Source organism: Sus scrofa, chromosome 8, assembly GCF_000003025.6.
Source record: "Sus scrofa isolate TJ Tabasco breed Duroc chromosome 8, Sscrofa11.1, whole genome shotgun sequence".
Taxonomy (NCBI): domain Eukaryota; kingdom Metazoa; phylum Chordata; class Mammalia; order Artiodactyla; family Suidae; genus Sus; species Sus scrofa.
Genome location: NC_010450.4, coordinates 121,248,766 through 121,266,761, shown reverse-complemented (window position 1 = coordinate 121,266,761; position 17,996 = coordinate 121,248,766). Strand labels below are relative to the sequence as shown.

Below are 17,996 nucleotides of genomic sequence, written 5' to 3'. Positions count from 1 at the left end.
GGGCCTGGGACGTGAGGGGCGTGGCCTAGTGTGGGCGGAGCTAGAGCTGTAGTAGGAGGCGGGGGTCTCGCGGGAAGTAGGAGGGGTTCCGAGGAGGCTGAGTGGGGGTTCCCGCTGTTTGACTGGCATGACAGGCTTGCTGCGTAATGTTTGTCGGGAGAGAGTTTCCCTGTGTAACTGTAGCCCAGACAGCGCAGAGAAAGCTTACGAAGGAGAGATAGACAAGGTGAGAAACCAGGAATTTCACTGGGAGCCCATGAGAAGCCATGAGAGGACTGCACCACCTTCCCAGTCCTACACACCTGGCGCACAAGTCTCGAGCGCGCCAGATGAGGAAGATAGCGCTCCTCACAGCAGCCTCCGTCAGATGAGCTGTGAGGAGGGATAAGGGGACACAAAGCGGGCTCCTTTGGGAAATTTCCCAATGTCACCTTGAAAAAAACTCACAGTGGAAAAAACCTGTGAGTTGTTTACCCCATGTCTGACCGAGGACTGTGGACCTGGAGACAGCCCCTCAGGTAGTTCTGAGGAACTGGTCGGAGAGGCGGGGAAGAGGCCAGTGTATATATGAAAAATCATATATACACTGGGCTGAGCAGGTTCTTATAATCAAGCTTACATCTCCTAGATAAGTATGGGAAGATGGGAGAATCCAGGTTTTTAAAAAAGTTTGTCTTGAAATAGTTCTAATTTTCTTTTTTTTTTTCTTTTTCTAAGGCCGCACCCGAGGTACATGGAGGTTCCCAGGCTAAGGGTTGAATTGGAGCTGGAGCCGCTGGCCTACGCCACAGCCACAGCAACGCAGGATCCCAGTCGGTCTGAGACCTACACCACAGCTCACTGCAAGGCGGGATCCTTGACCCACTGAACGAGGTAAGGGATAGAACCTGCAACCTCATGGTTCCTAGTCAGATTCGTTAACCACTGAACCAGGACGGGAACTCCTACTTCTAATTTTCTAAGGGCCTGTTTTCCCAGAGCATGGAGTGCCTCTTCCCTGATCTTCCCCTGGATTTCCTTTCAGGGTGTGTCGTAGGTCTGCAACTGGGGGGGCTAATGACTCAGTCTCTGTAGACCTGCATGGTGGGCAGCATTCTTTGTTTTACACCAGGCTCCTGTTCCAGCTGTTGCTGCTGAAGGGTGAGTAGGAGTTTTGGTGGGAAATCCATAGGACATGAGGAGAGAACTTTGCCAGGAGGAGAAGGAGGCAGTGAAAAGTCTCTGGAACATGGGTGCATTTGATGTGTTTTAAGAGTGTTTAGAAAGAGGAAAGATAGAGTATTTGTCACTTTACTCTTAAACTCTGTTGTGGATGCTGTATTTTATTAAAATGAGTCGACTGGATAGACCACTCTTTTCTTTGTATCTCAGTCCTTTTTTTTTTTTTTTTTTTTTTTTTTGGCTCCTTTTCCTCAATATATACCTTAAGGGTTGGTGCTTTCAAAAATTCTGTCCAAAGTATTTCTCTTCACTCCACCTTCTCATTCACATTATGGTTTTTAAATTCTTTTTATATAAGAAAATCTTCTAGAGTGTTCATTGTATCAAGATGGCTCCCAGTAAACCTCAGACTTGGCACACAACTGCCTACTAGACTTGTCTCCATTATCTCGGACTCAACTTGTCCCAATCTCAACGTGTCATCCTTTTTCCTTAAATGTACCTTTTTCTTCCTGTCTTTGTGTAGGATCATCCTCTACCTACTTGCCCCAGCCAGAAACCAGGGAATTACAACTTCGCCCTCTTCCTTAGCCCCTGCTGTCACCAAACTCTAAATACTTCTCACATCTTGTACCTGCCCTCTCTCCTCACTGCTGCTGCCTTAGTTCAGGCTATCATCATTTCTTACACGGTTTCTGAAAAAGCCTTCCATCTGATTTCTTTGTTGCCAGACCCCTGAATCCAATGTACTTCTAAGCTAATGCCCCCTTCAGTGATATTTCCAAAACATACATTATTACATGCCATTTATTTTCACCTTTAATGATTTTTGAATGATAGGGTTTTGTTGTTTTTTGCGTTTTAGGGCTGTACTTGCGGCATGTGGAAGTTCCCAGGCTAGGAGTCAAATTAGAGTTATAGCTGCTGGCCTCTGCCACAGCCACAGCAATGCCAGATCCGAGCCGCATTTGTAACCTACACCACAGCTCACAGCAATGCCAGATCCTTAACCCACTGAGTGAGGCCAGGGGTGGAACTCACATCCTCATAGATCCTAGTCAGGTTTGTTAACTGCTGAGCCACGAAGGGAACTCCTGAATGATATGGTTTATAAGTAAGTAAATGTCATGCTTCTATATGAAAATCTTCTAGGATTGAGAGAGGGCTAAAATCCAAACTCTGTCACTGGGCCAGCCAGGCCTTGGATAACCTGGTTCCTATTCCTCTCTCCAGCTTTATTTTCTGTTATTCTGCCACACAAGTCTTTCTTCAACCTCATGGAACATTTGTAGTTCCTTAAAAGGGCTTTTGATGTGGTAGAACTTGGGCTTGGTATGCAGCAAGCCTTATGCTGGTGCAAAAAGAGTTTTTAGCAGAGTTAACTTTCTTTTCCCTATTAAATATATATTTAGCATTTTAATTGTACCTTGCTTGCAAATAATAGACAGGACTTCTAGTTTCTAGTCTGGCATTTAAGGCATTTGGAAGTCATCATTCCATCCTAATGAGTAAAGAGCTGAACAAGCTGAAAAATTAATACTCTCTCAGATGCCTTAGAGAAGTGAGGTCATAGGGCATACTGCTGACCCCAGAATTAGAGAGACAGATAAATACAGAGTGTCACAACATATTGGAGCAGAAATCCACCACTCCGGGAATAGTATTGGGGTTGGAAAATGTACAGTGTAATTGGTGAATTGCTGGAGGCTTACTGTGGATAACTCTGAGGGTTAAAAACTTCAGAGGAATTCAGTAATGGGGGGACCCTCACACTTTTGTGACTTTTATCTGTAGGTGCTCTGCCATGATCAGAAAAGAATCTCTTTATTTGTCTTGCAGGGGAAGGGGAAAAGGAATCATTTTGGAGTATGCTGGGGCATTTTGTTTTTCTTTTTTTTTTTTTTTTTTTGTCTTTTTGCCATTTCTTGGGCTGCTCCCGCAGCATATGGAGGTTCCAGGCTAGGGGTTGAATCGGAGTTGTAGCCACTGGCCTATGCCAGAGCCACAGCAACGTGGGATCTGAGCCGCGTCTGCAACCTACACCACAGCTCACGGCAACGCCGAATCCTTAACCCACTGAGCAAGGCCAGGGATCGAACCCACAACCTCATGGTTCCTAGGTGGATTCATTAACCACTGAGCCATGACGGGAACTCCCATTTTGTTTTTCTTAACAAGGCCTGTCCTCAAGAGAGACTTTTACCAGAGCCTGACCTACTGAGGGAGTTTAACTGACATTGGGGAAGGAAAATACCTAATTTCACCCCCCTTTAGACATCCTGTACTGCCTGAGGGGGTGAAAAAAACTGAGAAGAAATTTCAAAGTTCAGGAGTTCCCATGATGGTTCAGCAGTAGTGAGCCTGACTGGTATCCATGAGGATGTGGGTTAGATCCCTGGCCTTGTTCAGTGACTTAAGGATCCGGTGGTGTGAGCTGTGGTGTAGGTCACATACATGGCTCAGATCCCGCATTGTTGTGGCTGTGGCATAGGCCAGCAACTACAGTTCCAATTTGACCCCTAGCCTGGGAACATCCATAGGACACAGGTGCAGCCCTGAAAGGAAGGAAGGAGGGAAGGAAGGAAGGAAGGAAGAGAAAGAAAGAAAGAAAAAGACATTTTGAAGTTGACAATCTAGGGGCACAGACGCACTAAAAGACTGAGATAGAAGATTGTAGAGGTATCCATTGTGGCTCAGTGGGTTAAGTATGTGGTGTTGTCACTGCTGTGGCTTTGGTTACTGCAGGGGTGTGGGTTCGATCCCTGGCTCAGGAACTTCTGTATGCTGTGGTGTGCCTCCCCCCAAAAAAGTTTAAAACTGTCCCCTTCTCCCATAACTTACCACTATATTACTAAAGGCCTTTTTACCCAAAAGTAAATCATAACAAAAAATAACAAGACGTACTAAAAGGCAAAAACACAGTTTGAAAAGACAGAGCAAACTTTAGAGCTAGACTTTGATCTGGCAGGAATGTTGACATTATCAGGAATTTAAAACAGCTATGATTAATATGCCAAGGGTTCTAATGGAAAAAATGGAGTACATGAAATAAGAGATGGATAATATGAACAGGGAGATGGAAATTCTAAAAAAGAAAAAGAAATGATATAAATTAAAACCACTGAAATAGAAATGAAGAATGCCTTTGATGGGCTTATTTGTAGATTGTATATAGCTGAGGGAAGAATCTATAAACTTGAGGATTTGTCAATAATAATTTCATAAACAGAAAAGCAAAGAAAAAATATTGAAATAAATGGAAAAAAATAGGAACTCTGGGATAACCAGTAGAGGCATAAATATGCATAATAGGTATGCCGAAAGAAGAAAGAAGAAAGAAACAACATTTAGGGCAATAATGGTTGAGAATTTCCTCAAGTTAATGTCAGACACTGAACCACAGATACAAGAAACTCAGGAAACACTGTGGAAGTTAATGCAAAAACAAAACAAACAAAAAACAACAACTAGGCATAACATATCAAACTACAGAAAAACAAAACTAGAGGGGAAAATCTTGAAAGAAACCAGAGAGAAGAAACACCTTAGCAAGAGAGGAGCAAATACAAGGATTACTTCCATTTTCTCCTCAGAAACCATCCAAACACAAATATAGTGCAGCGAAATATATAAACGTTGAGGGTAAAAAAACTTTCCGATCTAAAATTCTATATCCTGTGACTTTATCCTTTAAAAGTAGTAAGAAATAAAGACTTTCTTCGACAGATAAACATTCTGGAAATTTGTTGCCAGAAGACCTGCCTTGTGAGAAATGTTAAAAGACGTTCTTCTGAGAGAAGGAAAGTGATTCAGGTCACAAACTCAGATCCAAATAAAAAGAAGGACATCAGAGAAGGTCAAGTAAAGACTTTTATTTTTTAAATTGATTTAACAGACAACAGTTTTTCAAAATAATAATAGCAAAAACATTTGATGATTATAGTTACGTATTATTAAAATGGATGACAGCTATGAGACAAAGGATGGGAGGGAGGAGGTAGGATCATATTGCTATTGTAAAGTATTAACACTATCAGTGAAGTAGTATAGTGCTACGTGAAAGTGAACTGGATTAGTTGTAAATATATACTGCAAACTCTAGGGTAACCACTAAAAAAATTTTTTTGAAAGGTAAGTATAGTTAACATGCTAAGAAAGAAGAGAAAATGGAACCATGTATAATACTACATTAACACCAGAGCAGGCAGAAAATGAGAGGAAGACAAAAATATTAAGAAAGAAGGGCAACAAATAGAAAACAGTAACAAATACGATAGCATGTAATCCAACTATATCAATAGTCATGTTAAAAGTCAGTAGTCCAAATACACAAGTTAAAAGACAGAGATTGTCAGTTTATAAGAAAAAACAAGCTCCAAATATATGTTATATATAAAAAATCCACTTTAAAGACACATAGATTAAAAGTATGGAGAAAGATATAAATGGTAACACTACTCAAAAGAAAGAGTAACTATATGAATTTCAGACAGCAGAATCAAAGGCATAAATATGAGGTATAAAATCAGGTTATTGACAAACTGACTCAAACGTTTATATGGAGAGGCAAAAGACCCAGAAGAGTCAACTTGGTATTGAAGGAAAAGAGCAAAGTTGGAAGACTAATACCACCCCACTGTTATAAAGCTATAACAATCAGGAGAGTGTGGTACTGGCAAAAGAATAGAAAAATAGATGGGACAGAATAGAGAGACCAGACAAAGACTCACATAAATATAGTTAATGATCTTTAACAACATAGCAAAGAAAACAGTCTTTTCAAAAGTGGTGATGGAACAACTGGACATTCACATTAAAAAAAATGAATCTAAGGAGTTTCCGTCGTGGCTCACTGATTAATGTATCCGACTAGGAACCATGAGGCTGAGGGTTCGATCCCTGGCCTTGCTCAGTGTGTTAAGGATCCGGCATTGCTGTGAGCTGTGGTGTAGGATGCAGACGCGGATCGAATCCCACGTTGCTGTGGCTCTGGCGTAGGCTGGCAGCCTCAGCTCTGATTAGACCTCTAGCCTGGGAACCTCCATATGCCACGGGAATGGCCCCAGAAAAGGCAAAAAGACAAAAACAACAACAACAAATGAATCTAGACATAGACCTTACAAAAAATTAAATCATAATGGATCATAGACTTGAATGTAAAATGCAAAACTATAAAAATCCTAGAAGATAATGTAGGAGAAACCTAGATGATGTTAGGTATGATGATGACTCTTATAATATAGTACCAAAGGCATAATCTATAAAAGGAATATTTGATAAGCTAGACTTCATTAACATTAAAAAAACACTTCTAGTCTGTGAAAGACACAGTCAAGAGAATAGGACAAGCCTCACTTTGGGAAAAAATACTGGCAAGGCATATCTGATAAAAAGCCATTTTCCAAAATATACAAAGAACTCTTAATAGTAATAAAACTAAAAAACCCAATTAAAAAGTGAGCAAAAAAATCTGAACAAATTTCTCATTAAAGAAGATATATGGTATCTAGGCATATGAAAACATATTAAGCATCATCTGTCATTAGGGAATTACAAATTAGACAGCAATAAGATACTAATACACACCTGTTAGAACAGCCAAAATCCGAAACATTGACATCACCAAATGCAGAAGGAATTCTCATTCATTGATGGTGGGAATGCATAATAGTACAGCCACTTGGAAATACAGTTTGGTGGTTACTTACAAAAACATTCTTGACACACCATCTAGCAGTCATGTTCCTTGGTATTTACCCAAAAAGTTGAAAACTCATGTCCACCCAAATTTTATAGCAGCTTTACTTGGAATTGCCAAAATTTGGAAGCAACCAGATATCTTTCAATAAGTGAATAGATAAACTGTGGTTCATCTAAACTAACAATGTAATATTACTGAGTGCTAAAAAAGAATGAGCTATTAAGCCATGAAGAGACAAGGAGGAATCTTACATGCATATAACTTAAGTGAAAGAAGCCAATCTGAAAATGTTATATACTCTTATGATTCCAACTACATAACATTCTGGAAAAGAAACCTATGGAGACAGTTAAAAAAAAATTAGTGACTGCCAGGGGTTAGTGGGAAGGGAGTGATGAATAGGAGTAACAGAATATTTAAGGCAATGAAACTATTCTGTATGATACCATGTGGTAAATACATCTCAACATGCATTTGCCAAAAGCCATAGAACAAACAACACCCAGAGTGAATGCTAACCTAGAAGTGTGGATTTTGGGTGATAATGGTAGCAACCAATGAAGCGAACATACCAGTTTGGAGGGGGATCTTGATAGTTGGAGAGGTTGTGGGTGTGTGGTAGGGAGCAGGAGGTCCATGGGAACTCTGTACTTTCTGCTCAGTTTTGCTGTGACCTAAAACGGTTCTAAAAATTAGGTGTATTAAAAAAATAATAGGAGTTACAAGTAGATGTGTAAGTTACCTCTACTTTCTATGAGAAGGAAAAATTGGTACAAGGTGAAATCAGAGGCCCTCAGTCTCATTAGAGAATTTGCTAGTGTGGACTAAATTAGAAATAGCCTGATCAGGTAGGAGATACAGATGATATTTTCCAAATACAGGTCACAAAATGGGTATAGCAGTAAAATATAGCAGTATCTGGGAACCCTAACCTCCTGGTATCATTTGGAAGCAGGTCCTTTGTTAAATTCTTGACCTTCCATGCTCTCCATTTCATCTAGTGGAAGAGAGAAAAAAATTCATGATACTGCTAACTTGTACTTGATTTTGACTCTTAAGAAAATAATTCAGTTTATTTTGAACTAAAGGGCTTATCAGGTGAAAATGAACCATCATTTTAGACTTTGTAACATGCAGGTAAGTGTACACTAGGCGTAGTCAAGCAGACTTCAGAAAGTTGAGGCATATTTCATAGACTCACAAGAAAGAAAGATAAGTACTGAATGAACTGATGGAAGAGTTCTTGAAGACATAAATGTCTGCTACATTTTGAGGGGAATTTTTTGTTTGTTTTTTCCCAATTCTAGTGGACATTGGTTGGGTACATACTCCATTAGAGAAGTATGCCCTTGCTATAGCCCCTAGGATTTGGAACAAAACTGTCTGAATTGAAGGAAGCCGCAATAGGTTAAACAAGTGGGAGCCAGAAGTGGTTGGTACGAATGCTATTAAATACTGAGCTTTGAAAGGTACGCATCAAAACCTTTCTCTGGGGAAAGCACACATACAACATAGCATACAGAGAATATAGACATCAAATTTGCAGTTGCAAATCTGAATTGTGCTTTGCACTTTTTCCTGTTACTTTTCAAGACCAATGCATATCACAAAATTGGGAGGTTGGATGGCTCTATGATCCCAAAGAAGTAAATTTTTCTAATTTTTTTTAGGTAATGTATTATAAATTATCCATTATTACAGGTAACCTGAGCATGTCTTTTCCTGACTGGAACTATGGAGACTCTGGAAAACCTGACAAGCTGGACAAGTACAGGTATACATAATTTTGTTGTGCTTCACTTTATTGCATTACACAGATACTAAATTTTTAAAAATTGAGGGTTTGTGGGAACCCTCTGCTGCCAGATGATGGTTAGCATTTTTTAGTGATAAAGGTAGGCATGTGCATGTTTTTTAGACATAATGCTATTGCATACATAATAGACTGCTGTATAGTTATAAACATAACTTTTGTATGCATTGGGAAACCAAAAAAAATTTCAGTGACTCACTTTATTGCTCTACTCGCCTTATGGTGGTGATCAGACCAAACCTGCAATCTCTCTGAGGTGTGTCTGTACAAGGGATGATTAAATGTCACAGGAAGGTAAAATGGGACTTTTCATATTGTCTCAGTTTTGGCTAAGAACGCCCAGGCCAAGCAATATAGGTGCCCAAACTAGCCCCACATTCTAAAGCAAAGTGCTAGAGTACCTTATCTAGGACGAGATAAGAGACTGAAAATTTCTTCCACCAGCATTAGCTCATCTCCTGTTTCTGAGCTGTATAAAGGAGGGCAAAGAATTCATGGGGGAAGAGCAGAAATGGTTTGGAGGGAGAATTTCTCTGCAGAGAGTTGTCAGTGTGCTGTGTATGCCCTTCCTACTTCCTGGTGAGGCTGAGGGAAGCGCTTTCCCCTCACCTGAAGACAAGAGAAGAAAAACCCTCAAAAAGCTTGAAATATTTTCTATAGAACTTGGAAGCTCAAGGCCTGTTATCTGAAATTAAAAAAAAAAAATTTAATGCTTAAGGCTGACTAGAACAGTCTGCCTGGTTGTGGAATGAAGTAGAACAGAGTTTAGTGGGGACAAGGACACATGTGTGTTTCCCTTGGACCAAAGGTGGAAACTGCAAAAGATACAATTGTAGATATCCTAAAAGGAACTTAACCCAAGAGATCCATCTGGAGAGGTAAGCCTGCTGGAAGCCAAAGGCTGAAGGCAGAGTCTCAGTTGGCCAGTTATAAAAAGGATCATGCCTATAAGGAATTTCAGGTAGGAGATCCCTAGTGGGTCAGATGTTCTTCGTGAAACTTACACAAATTCCCCACTCAAGGGGGAATTCAGTATCCAAAAGATAATACACCCCAAAGGTACCCATATTGGATTGAAATGCTATAAAAAATAGTGTAAAATTTAGTCTTTTCCTCCAAATTTCCCCTCTTTTCTTCCTTTTCGGCTGTGCCTGTGGCATGTGGAAGTTCTTGGGCTAGGGGTCAAACCTGTGCCACAGCAGTGACAATGCCAGATCTCTGAACTGCTGAGCCACCAGGAAATTCCTCCCTCTTTTTTAGACTGGATAATTGAGGGGGCTTGAAACAATAGCTAGCAAGTGGTAGGAGGAGATGGAACACAGAAGGGAGAAGAGGTGAGCCCCTCACTCCTTCCCTACTGCAGATTTAATATTCTGTGACAGCAGTGACCGACAAGTTAGTGATGGAACTGATGGTTCGGTTTGCAGCATCTTGGGGCTGACGCCAAGGAAAATGGTGACCAGATCTGTTCTGCTGCATGGGTTTGGTCATAATTTCTAGCAATAAATCTCTGAAAGTGTTTTCTAGTCCTCTTGATAGTTTTATGACCTGCTCGATGTCCTTTCAATAACTTCTGTAACATTTTAAATTAGCCAGGGTTGATTTCTGTGATTTGCAATGCAATCAATCAGGAACAGTAAGAGGATTTTTGCAAGAAAACAGAAATGGGTTTTCTTGAAACAAAAACGTGCATCAGGGAAACGGGTCCGTCTGGGATTAATTATCTGATCTGGTTGAGACTGAAAGCAGTGAAAATCTTGTTGATTCTAAGGGAATAGATTATCTCTAGGTATGCAGAGATGGAACAGTTAGTAAAAAATCAACTCTGATTTCCTGGAAATAAGTAAGTATTGAAGGCAAAGCCTTGGGGAACACAAGATTTTTGCCATGGAAGAGTATTAAAGTATATGAGTCATTCAAAGCCTATAGGAGTAGATGGTTCCCTCTGAAAGTGCTTTACAGTTTAATGAAAGAAAATAATAAATTCTGCTGCTCCATGATAGCAGGGCTTCAGTTCAACTTCTCTCCCATTTTCTTGTCTTTCCCAGTGTGTTGCAAGATGGCTTCTGCACCCCAGACTGTCATGTTCTTACACGACAATATCCAAAGCCATGAAGGAAAGAGTTTTTCCCTTTACCCTACTTCCCCCAGCCCCGCCCTTTTTTTTCAATCAAGAGGGAGGAGTTCCTATTGTAGCTCAGGGGAAACTAATCTGACTAGTATCCATGAGGATGCAGGTTCGATCCCTGGCCTCACTCCATGAGTTAAGGATCTGGTGTTGCCGTGAGCTGTGGTTTAGGCTGCAGACGTGGTTTGGATCCTGCTTTTCTGTGGCTGTGGCTAGGCTGGCAGCTACAGCTCCGATTGGACCTCTAGCCTGGGAACTTCCATATGCAGTGGATGCAGCCTTAAAAAGACATAAAAAAAAATAAATAAAAATCAAGAGGGACATCGCTCCCCCAGAAGATTTCCCTTTATGTCTCACTCATCAGAATGAAGTCATATATCTATATTCCAAGTCAGTCACTAGCAGAGAGGAATGGGATTAGACCAATCGTATTTTAACTTCTGGAGATGAGGCAGAGTTCCACCTTCCCTGAGCTCATTATTTCCTTGTTTCTTGAATAAAACCAGGGTTCTGTTTGTAAGGGAGAAGAGAGGAATGGCTAATGGGTAGGCATCCAGTGTAGGCAACACCGTCTTTGGGTAGCTCTCGCCTATTTACAGTATGAAGTAAAAAGCTGCCATTTTTTTTTTTTTTTTTTTGTCTTTTTGCCATTTCTAGGGCCACTCCCGTGGCATATGGAGGTTCCCGGCTAGGGGTTTAATTGGAGCTGTAGCCACCGGCCTACAACCGAGCCACAGCAATGCGGGATCTGAGCTGCGTCTGCAACCTATACCACAGTTCACGGCAATGCCAGATCCTTAACCCACTGAGCAAGGCCAGGGATTGAACCCGCAACCTCATGGTTTCTAGTCGGATTCGTTAATCACTGAGCCACGACAGGAACTCCAAAAGTTGCCATCTTTGGGTAGAACCTAGAACAGAGGAAGTTCAGCTGGTTTATTCTGCCAAGACTATCTCTGATGCTTTCCTCTTATGGACTGAATGGCTTTTAAGTGACCAGAGCAGGATGTTGTATGGAGCCTGTGGCAAGCTCCAATAGCAGAATCGTGGTGGAGAACCTAGAATGTTAGAGCAAAGTCATACTCTCTTTAGTCCTGGTTATGATTAAAAATGCCTGACCATGAAGACAGGTGATCATGCTGAGTTTCTCACCATGAGCTAGGTATGACTGGAACCACAAAATTATAAGGTTGGAGGCACCCAGCAGGACAGGCTTATTGAAGGAATCGATATATACAGGACTAGACCCAAGCAGATCCTGAAGTTACAGTAAATTGCCGGAGCAGTTGACTCCCACTCCTGTTGCACTTCCACCCCTTGAGAAGATTCTCTGTGATCAGTTTTTGGAGGAGGAAGAGAATTTCAGCTTGGTTATAACACTATGCACAATATTCTGGCAGTTGGTAGAGGAAGACTTGGGAAATCTTATCAGGGTACAGAACTTCAAGCCTTATGTTACTGTGAATCCTCTGACATGAACGAAATGGTCTGAGATATGAATCTATGTTGATTAATAGGTCATAATTAGTGATTTGGTCAAATGACCAGGGACTTCAATGGAATGAGGTTGTAAGATTGGTAATAAGGAAGTCTGGAAAAGAGATACGTGGATTGACCTTTCATAATAGGAACTGATTATGAGGCAATTTATATTCCATGTGAATCTTGCCCAAAGGTTTGAGAGACATTATCAATAATCAGGTGAACAAGGTGACCCATTCTGGAGATGTTGTTCTGCAGGTAACACTTTTTTTGGAGTCTTTGGAAGTTTATAAGAGCTTTTGGTTTAACATTTGTATTAATAACTAATGAATTTCTCTTTAACAAAACACAGAAGACATTCTTAGGAAGAGTTGTGCATATTCAACCATGTCTCCATGTTGCTGAGGAGAGAAAAATGATATTCTTGGGAAGATTTTTAATTTAATATTTTATCAAATTAGGTTTTTAAAAGCTTAAGCTGCATAATTTATTTCTCTTTTCAAAGCTGCAAGAAAGGACATCTCTTTCATTTCTCAAGCTTCTTTGGTTAATTATGAAGATTTTATTTTTATTTTTATTTTTGTCTTTTTAGGGCTACACCTGTGGCATTTGGAAGTTCCCAGGCTAGGGGTCAAAAAAGTGGATCAGAGCTACAGCTGCTGGCTTATGCTACAGCCACAGAAACATGGGATCTGTGCTGCATCTGTGACCTACATCACAGCTCACAGCAATGCCAGATCTTTAACTCACTGAGGGAGGTCAGAGATCGAACCTGCATCCTCATGGGTACTTCTTGGGTTCCTTACCACTGAGCCACAATGGGAACTCCAAGAAGACTTTTATTTTTAAGGTCAGGTTCTGAAAATTTTATTAGCTATAAGTAGCCCTTATAATATATTTTATTGATAGAAATGGAGAAAGGGATACAAACTTAAAAACAATAAATTAAGGAGGATATATTTTATTCTTTATTATTAAATGCCTTATTTGCTTATAATTTTTTTTTCTTTTTAGGGCTGCACCTGCTGCATATGGAAGTTTCCAAGCCGGGGGTCAAATCAGAGTTGCAGCTGCTGGCCTACACCACAGCCACAGCAGCACAGATTTGAGCTGCATCTACAACCATGCTGTAGCTTGCAGCAATGCCGGGTCTGTAACTCACTGAGTGAGGGCAGGGATTGAACCCACATCCTCATGGATACTAGTCAGGTTCTTAACCCAATGAGCCACAATGGGAACTCCTACTTATAATTTCTTTTGAAAAAGTCGTTGAAATGTCAGAGAAGACAAATGGTCTATCCTTGGGTTTAAGTGATAGAATAAAAGCATTCTGGTTTAATAGCATTCCAGAGAGGAAATATTTGGGGCTTTTATTCAGTTCGATATTTGTCAACACTGGAGATGATTGACTAAAGAATATACAAATTAGCCTGCATTTACTGGTATATTATATTATTCAGAATAGGTATGTTATTCAGACTGCATATGGAATATCGAGTTTAAGAATACTTAGTGATATTTACTTAGGAATAAGGAGGACATGGTGGTAGGGGAGAAGGGGGTGTGCCAGCTGGCTTCAACTAGCAGAGGGACTCTACTTTGTGATGCTCCAGAGAGCACTAGGGAGGCAAACCTTAGCTCTAACTGTAAGGAGAAATTTGGCCTGCTCTCTGAAAAGCACTTAAAGAATAGAAGAAACATTGCCTTTCCCTCCAGAAGCAGTGGTCCAGCTAAAATGTTGAAGAACCACATGAAATAATGCACATGAAAGTGCTTTTTAAAATGTCAACATGAGAAGTTGTTACTCTCTCCCCAAATTCTTTTTCTCAAAGAAAATAGGTGGAAAATGTTAACAAAACAAACACCAGAGGGCGTTATAGTAGCATTTAGAAAAAAATGATAGTTCAAGATGTTTGAAAACAGTTAATATATCTTAAAAATGCATTTTTTCTTCTCAGAATATACTGATTGTATTTTTTCCAAATTCGGGTATTTTTCACCCTATTAACTGGCATTCTTAAAGATTTATAATAATTTTAGACCAAAATATCATTAAAAAAATAGACCTACGTCTCTTAATATGTTAGAGAATTCAAACCTTTAAATAATGTTTCCTTTGTTTTGTTTTCTCCTTTAGAGGGGTACTTTTCCTTTCCAGTTTTGTTTCAGTGGCTTGACACCCTGGAAATACTATAACCGTGTTGCCCCTAGTGTTTCAAAAAGTAGTGTTTAAAAAATAAAGAATAAGAATTCCTGCTGTGGCACAGTGTGTTAAGAACCTGACTGCAGCCACTTGGGCCTGTGGTAGAGGTGCAGGTTCCATCCCTGGCTCCATGCCGCAATGGGTTAAAGGATCCAGCCTTGCCACAGTTGTGGCATAGGTCACAGCTGTGGCTTAGATTCAGTCCCTGGCATGGGAACTTCATATGCCACGGGTATGGCCATTTAAAAAAAAAAAAAAGAATGACTATTAGAGCCCTCAGGAAAAGCAGACAATTGTCAGTAGTTTGCAGATAACTTATATGTCTCAAAAGTGCAGTTTTTAGATGGAAGTTTTCTGAATATTGCCAAATGAATTATTGTTAAATGAGATTTTTGTTGTTTCCTGAGTATCATGTAAAGATTCAGCATTCATTTCTTCTTCTTCTTTTTTTTTTTTTTTTTTTTTTTTTTTTGGTTTTAGGGCTGCACCCATGGCATATGGAATTTTCCAGGCTAGGGGTCAAATCGGAGCTACAGCTGCTGGCCTACACCACAGCAATGAGGGATCCAAGCCGTATCTGTGACCTACACCACAGCTCACTGCAATGCTGGATCCCAAACCACTGACTGAGGAGAGGGCTCAAACCTGTGTCCTCATGGATCCTTAACCCACTGAGCAAGGCCAGGGATCGAACCCACAACCTCATGGCTCCTAGTCAGATTCATTAACCACTGAGCCACAACGGGAACTCCGTTTTTTTTTTTTTTTTTTTTTTTTCAAATCACAGAATTAGACATGGAAAAATAGAAGACTGATAGAGGCAGGGATGCTGTTTGCAGGAGTGGTTGGAGAGAGAGCATGGAACTACTAAATCACAACTTAATATTAATTAAGTTAATAATTTATTATTGACTTAGTCATTAATTATTAATTTTAATAATAAAACAATGCTCATAATGACTATTTGGAGTTATTAGGATTAGCTTTGTGACTCTGTTTAGGAAAAAAGAAGAATATAGAAAATGATTTGGAAAAACTTCATTCAGAAGGGCTAATATAAACTATTTGGATACTTGTGAGAGTAAACTTTGTTGTCGGGCCATTTGTATCTATTGAGCATCTCTGATAGAAGGATAGATTCAAAGATTGTTCTGCCTTCAAAGAGTTTACAAACATATATGAAAAACTCAGAATGGAAGAAGCATGTCTTAAGGTTTTTGATAAAGACACTAAGAGTCAAAGGAGATCAGGGAAGGAAAACAGCTTGAGATCTGAAAAGGAGATAGGTCCCCAGCTGGCCCTGGGAAGGCCTGAGGAAGCCAAGCAGAGCAGGGGAGGGCACGAGGAGAAAGAATACAACTGATATAGGGAATGACACGAGAAAGGGCAGTCTTTTGCTGAGTGCATCCTAGTCCCCACAATGCCAGCAAAGGAAGCCTTTACAGACTAACTGGCTTCCATTTCTAATTTAAGAGAATCTTAAATAAGTTGGAATATAAGTTTCTACTTTGAGATATTACCATTCCCCTCAACCACAGCTTCAGAGAAGTTTATCTTCTCTCAGAATTCAACATGTAAATATTTAAATGGTGAGTTTCAGAACTTACGCTAAACCAAGAGCTACTTGTTATTCAGATCTAATTTCATTTATCTTAAACTGTCCATTGTAGCATCTATGAGTATAATAGTTTGAAAACTCTCATTTTTGCTTTTCATATAAATCTATTGTCAGTTCTCTCTTGTAGCTATACATGTTTTTACTTGCTACGTTTATTATAAGTACATTGTTCTTTGTCACTTCTAGGTGACTTTAAAAAATAGTGCAAGTCACAAATGTTTAGGTCTGTTAAGCTCTATACATTATTGTACATTGTGATAATTATCAAAAATGAAAAGGGCAATTAGTTCATAAAGATGGAAATTTGAGAGTACAGATGTACTTTCTTTTAAAATCTTTATATATATATTCATTCATATGTTTCTGCCATCCCACTACTTGTGATTATAATTCACAGTGGTAAGGTGGAGCTAAGCAGAATTAACAGATGTTAAAAAGGAAATTATTCAGCAACTTATTAAAGAGGAGTAGCTTGTAACTTATTGTAGCTTATGCTACATAGATAATATATATTTTAAAGGTATATGTATCTTATTCCATTCTACATAATAGTGGTTTCTTTCTGGTAAAAAGCTTTTTATTATGGAAAATTTTGAACATATACAGTAGTGGAGAGAGCAATGTAATGAAGCCCCATATATTTATCACCCAGCTTAAACAATTATAAACCAGTCTAGCCAATTGTAAACAATTATAGCCAATCTAGTTTTATTCATGACCCCTTCCGTCCCCACCCCCAACTCTTTAGAACTACTTTTAAACAATTCCCAACATCATATGATTCTGTTCATAAGCATGTCAATTATCATAGTTATTTAACATAGGAAATATTAACATTTACAGCTACAAATGCCATAATCTTTATAGCTATTTGGTATGAGATATTAACTGTAAATATCTGTTTAAAGTCATGGCTCATTGTTCATCATGTCAGTTATGAATTAACAAGACAGGTTTGGATTCAGTCAGCTAGTACTCCAAATTTTTCCTGGAGTCGTCAAAAGAGCAGAACTGTCCGAATGCTGTTAATAATAATAAAACAATAATCAGTATAATTTTCATGATAAATTTAACCAAAACCCACAAATAATTTTTGCTTTTTGCTTTAAGATTTGGTTTAATATTTCTTTATAGACATCTGTTTTGCTAAGTCTTAGTTATTTTATCTTGCCATCCACTTCCATTCATGACATCAGTAATACTCTATACATGATGTAAGTAAGCTGTGAGAGTACTGGGGACCCTCGCTTGATTCTGGACAAGGTCCTTGTTGCCCGGTGGTGCATGCCAGGCTTATAGCAAGATATTCTTCTTGGAATAGTCACTGCTCTTGGCTTTCCTATAGCTTAGGGAAATCTGAGTGTCAAAGAGGGGGTAGTTGGCGTGTTGGAATGATGCTTTCAGAAAACTCAAAATTTCCTACCCCTGGATCAGACCTTCAACATGTAGAAGCAAAGAGGAGAATAAGCCTCAAATATAAAGAATTCCTTATCTCAGACCTTACCGCTAGGGCTGCAAAATCCCTGGCATTAGCAGGTTGCAATGCATAAATGTTTTCTTCACTTAGGACCTGGAGCTACACCTGCCTAAGGAGGGAGAGTCTCTGTGTCCTTTCCTCACCATGAGTCAGGGTCACTGTCCCTGATCAAGCCAACTGGGTTGTGTTCCTTCCACTTCCTTGCTTCTATGCAGTTGGTATGGCAGGAGGGCCTGTCCTCAGTTGTGCTTCCTATAGCCATATGGCCAGCATCCCTGGGAAGGCCCATCTTCTGCATTTTCTGTTGCTGCCTTTCTGGATGTGTGGGCAGTCAGGTGGTCTTCCCAGTGAATCTCATTCAGGTGTCTGCCTCTCAGCTTCCATTCTACCACTGAGTATCTGGGAGACTTGCC

At 39.7% G+C, this 17,996-nt stretch overlaps 2 protein-coding genes across 3 annotated transcripts in view; one reads left to right on the top strand and one right to left on the bottom strand.

The window, feature by feature from the left end:
- Positions 64-17,996, top strand: part of C8H4orf17 (chromosome 8 C4orf17 homolog) — a 348,243-nt gene continuing 330,310 nt past the window's right edge. Inside the window, exons 1-3 of one of the 2 annotated variants that reach the window (XM_021101734.1) lie at positions 64-226; positions 718-873; positions 8,564-8,636. The gene's annotated coding sequence lies outside the window, so the exon portion shown is untranslated. Of the gene's footprint in view, positions 227-717; positions 874-8,563; positions 8,637-10,723; positions 10,912-17,996 lie in introns of those variants that run through there. The other variant, XR_001304074.2, reaches the window with a different exon arrangement.
- Positions 7,500-17,996, bottom strand: part of ADH4 (alcohol dehydrogenase 4) — a gene marked incomplete at its 3' end in the record, with an annotated part of 33,778 nt that continues 23,281 nt past the window's right edge. The window contains 2 exon segments of the mRNA NM_001315670.1: positions 7,500-7,527; positions 15,242-17,128. Coding sequence (NP_001302599.1) covers positions 17,104-17,128 — 25 coding nt within the window.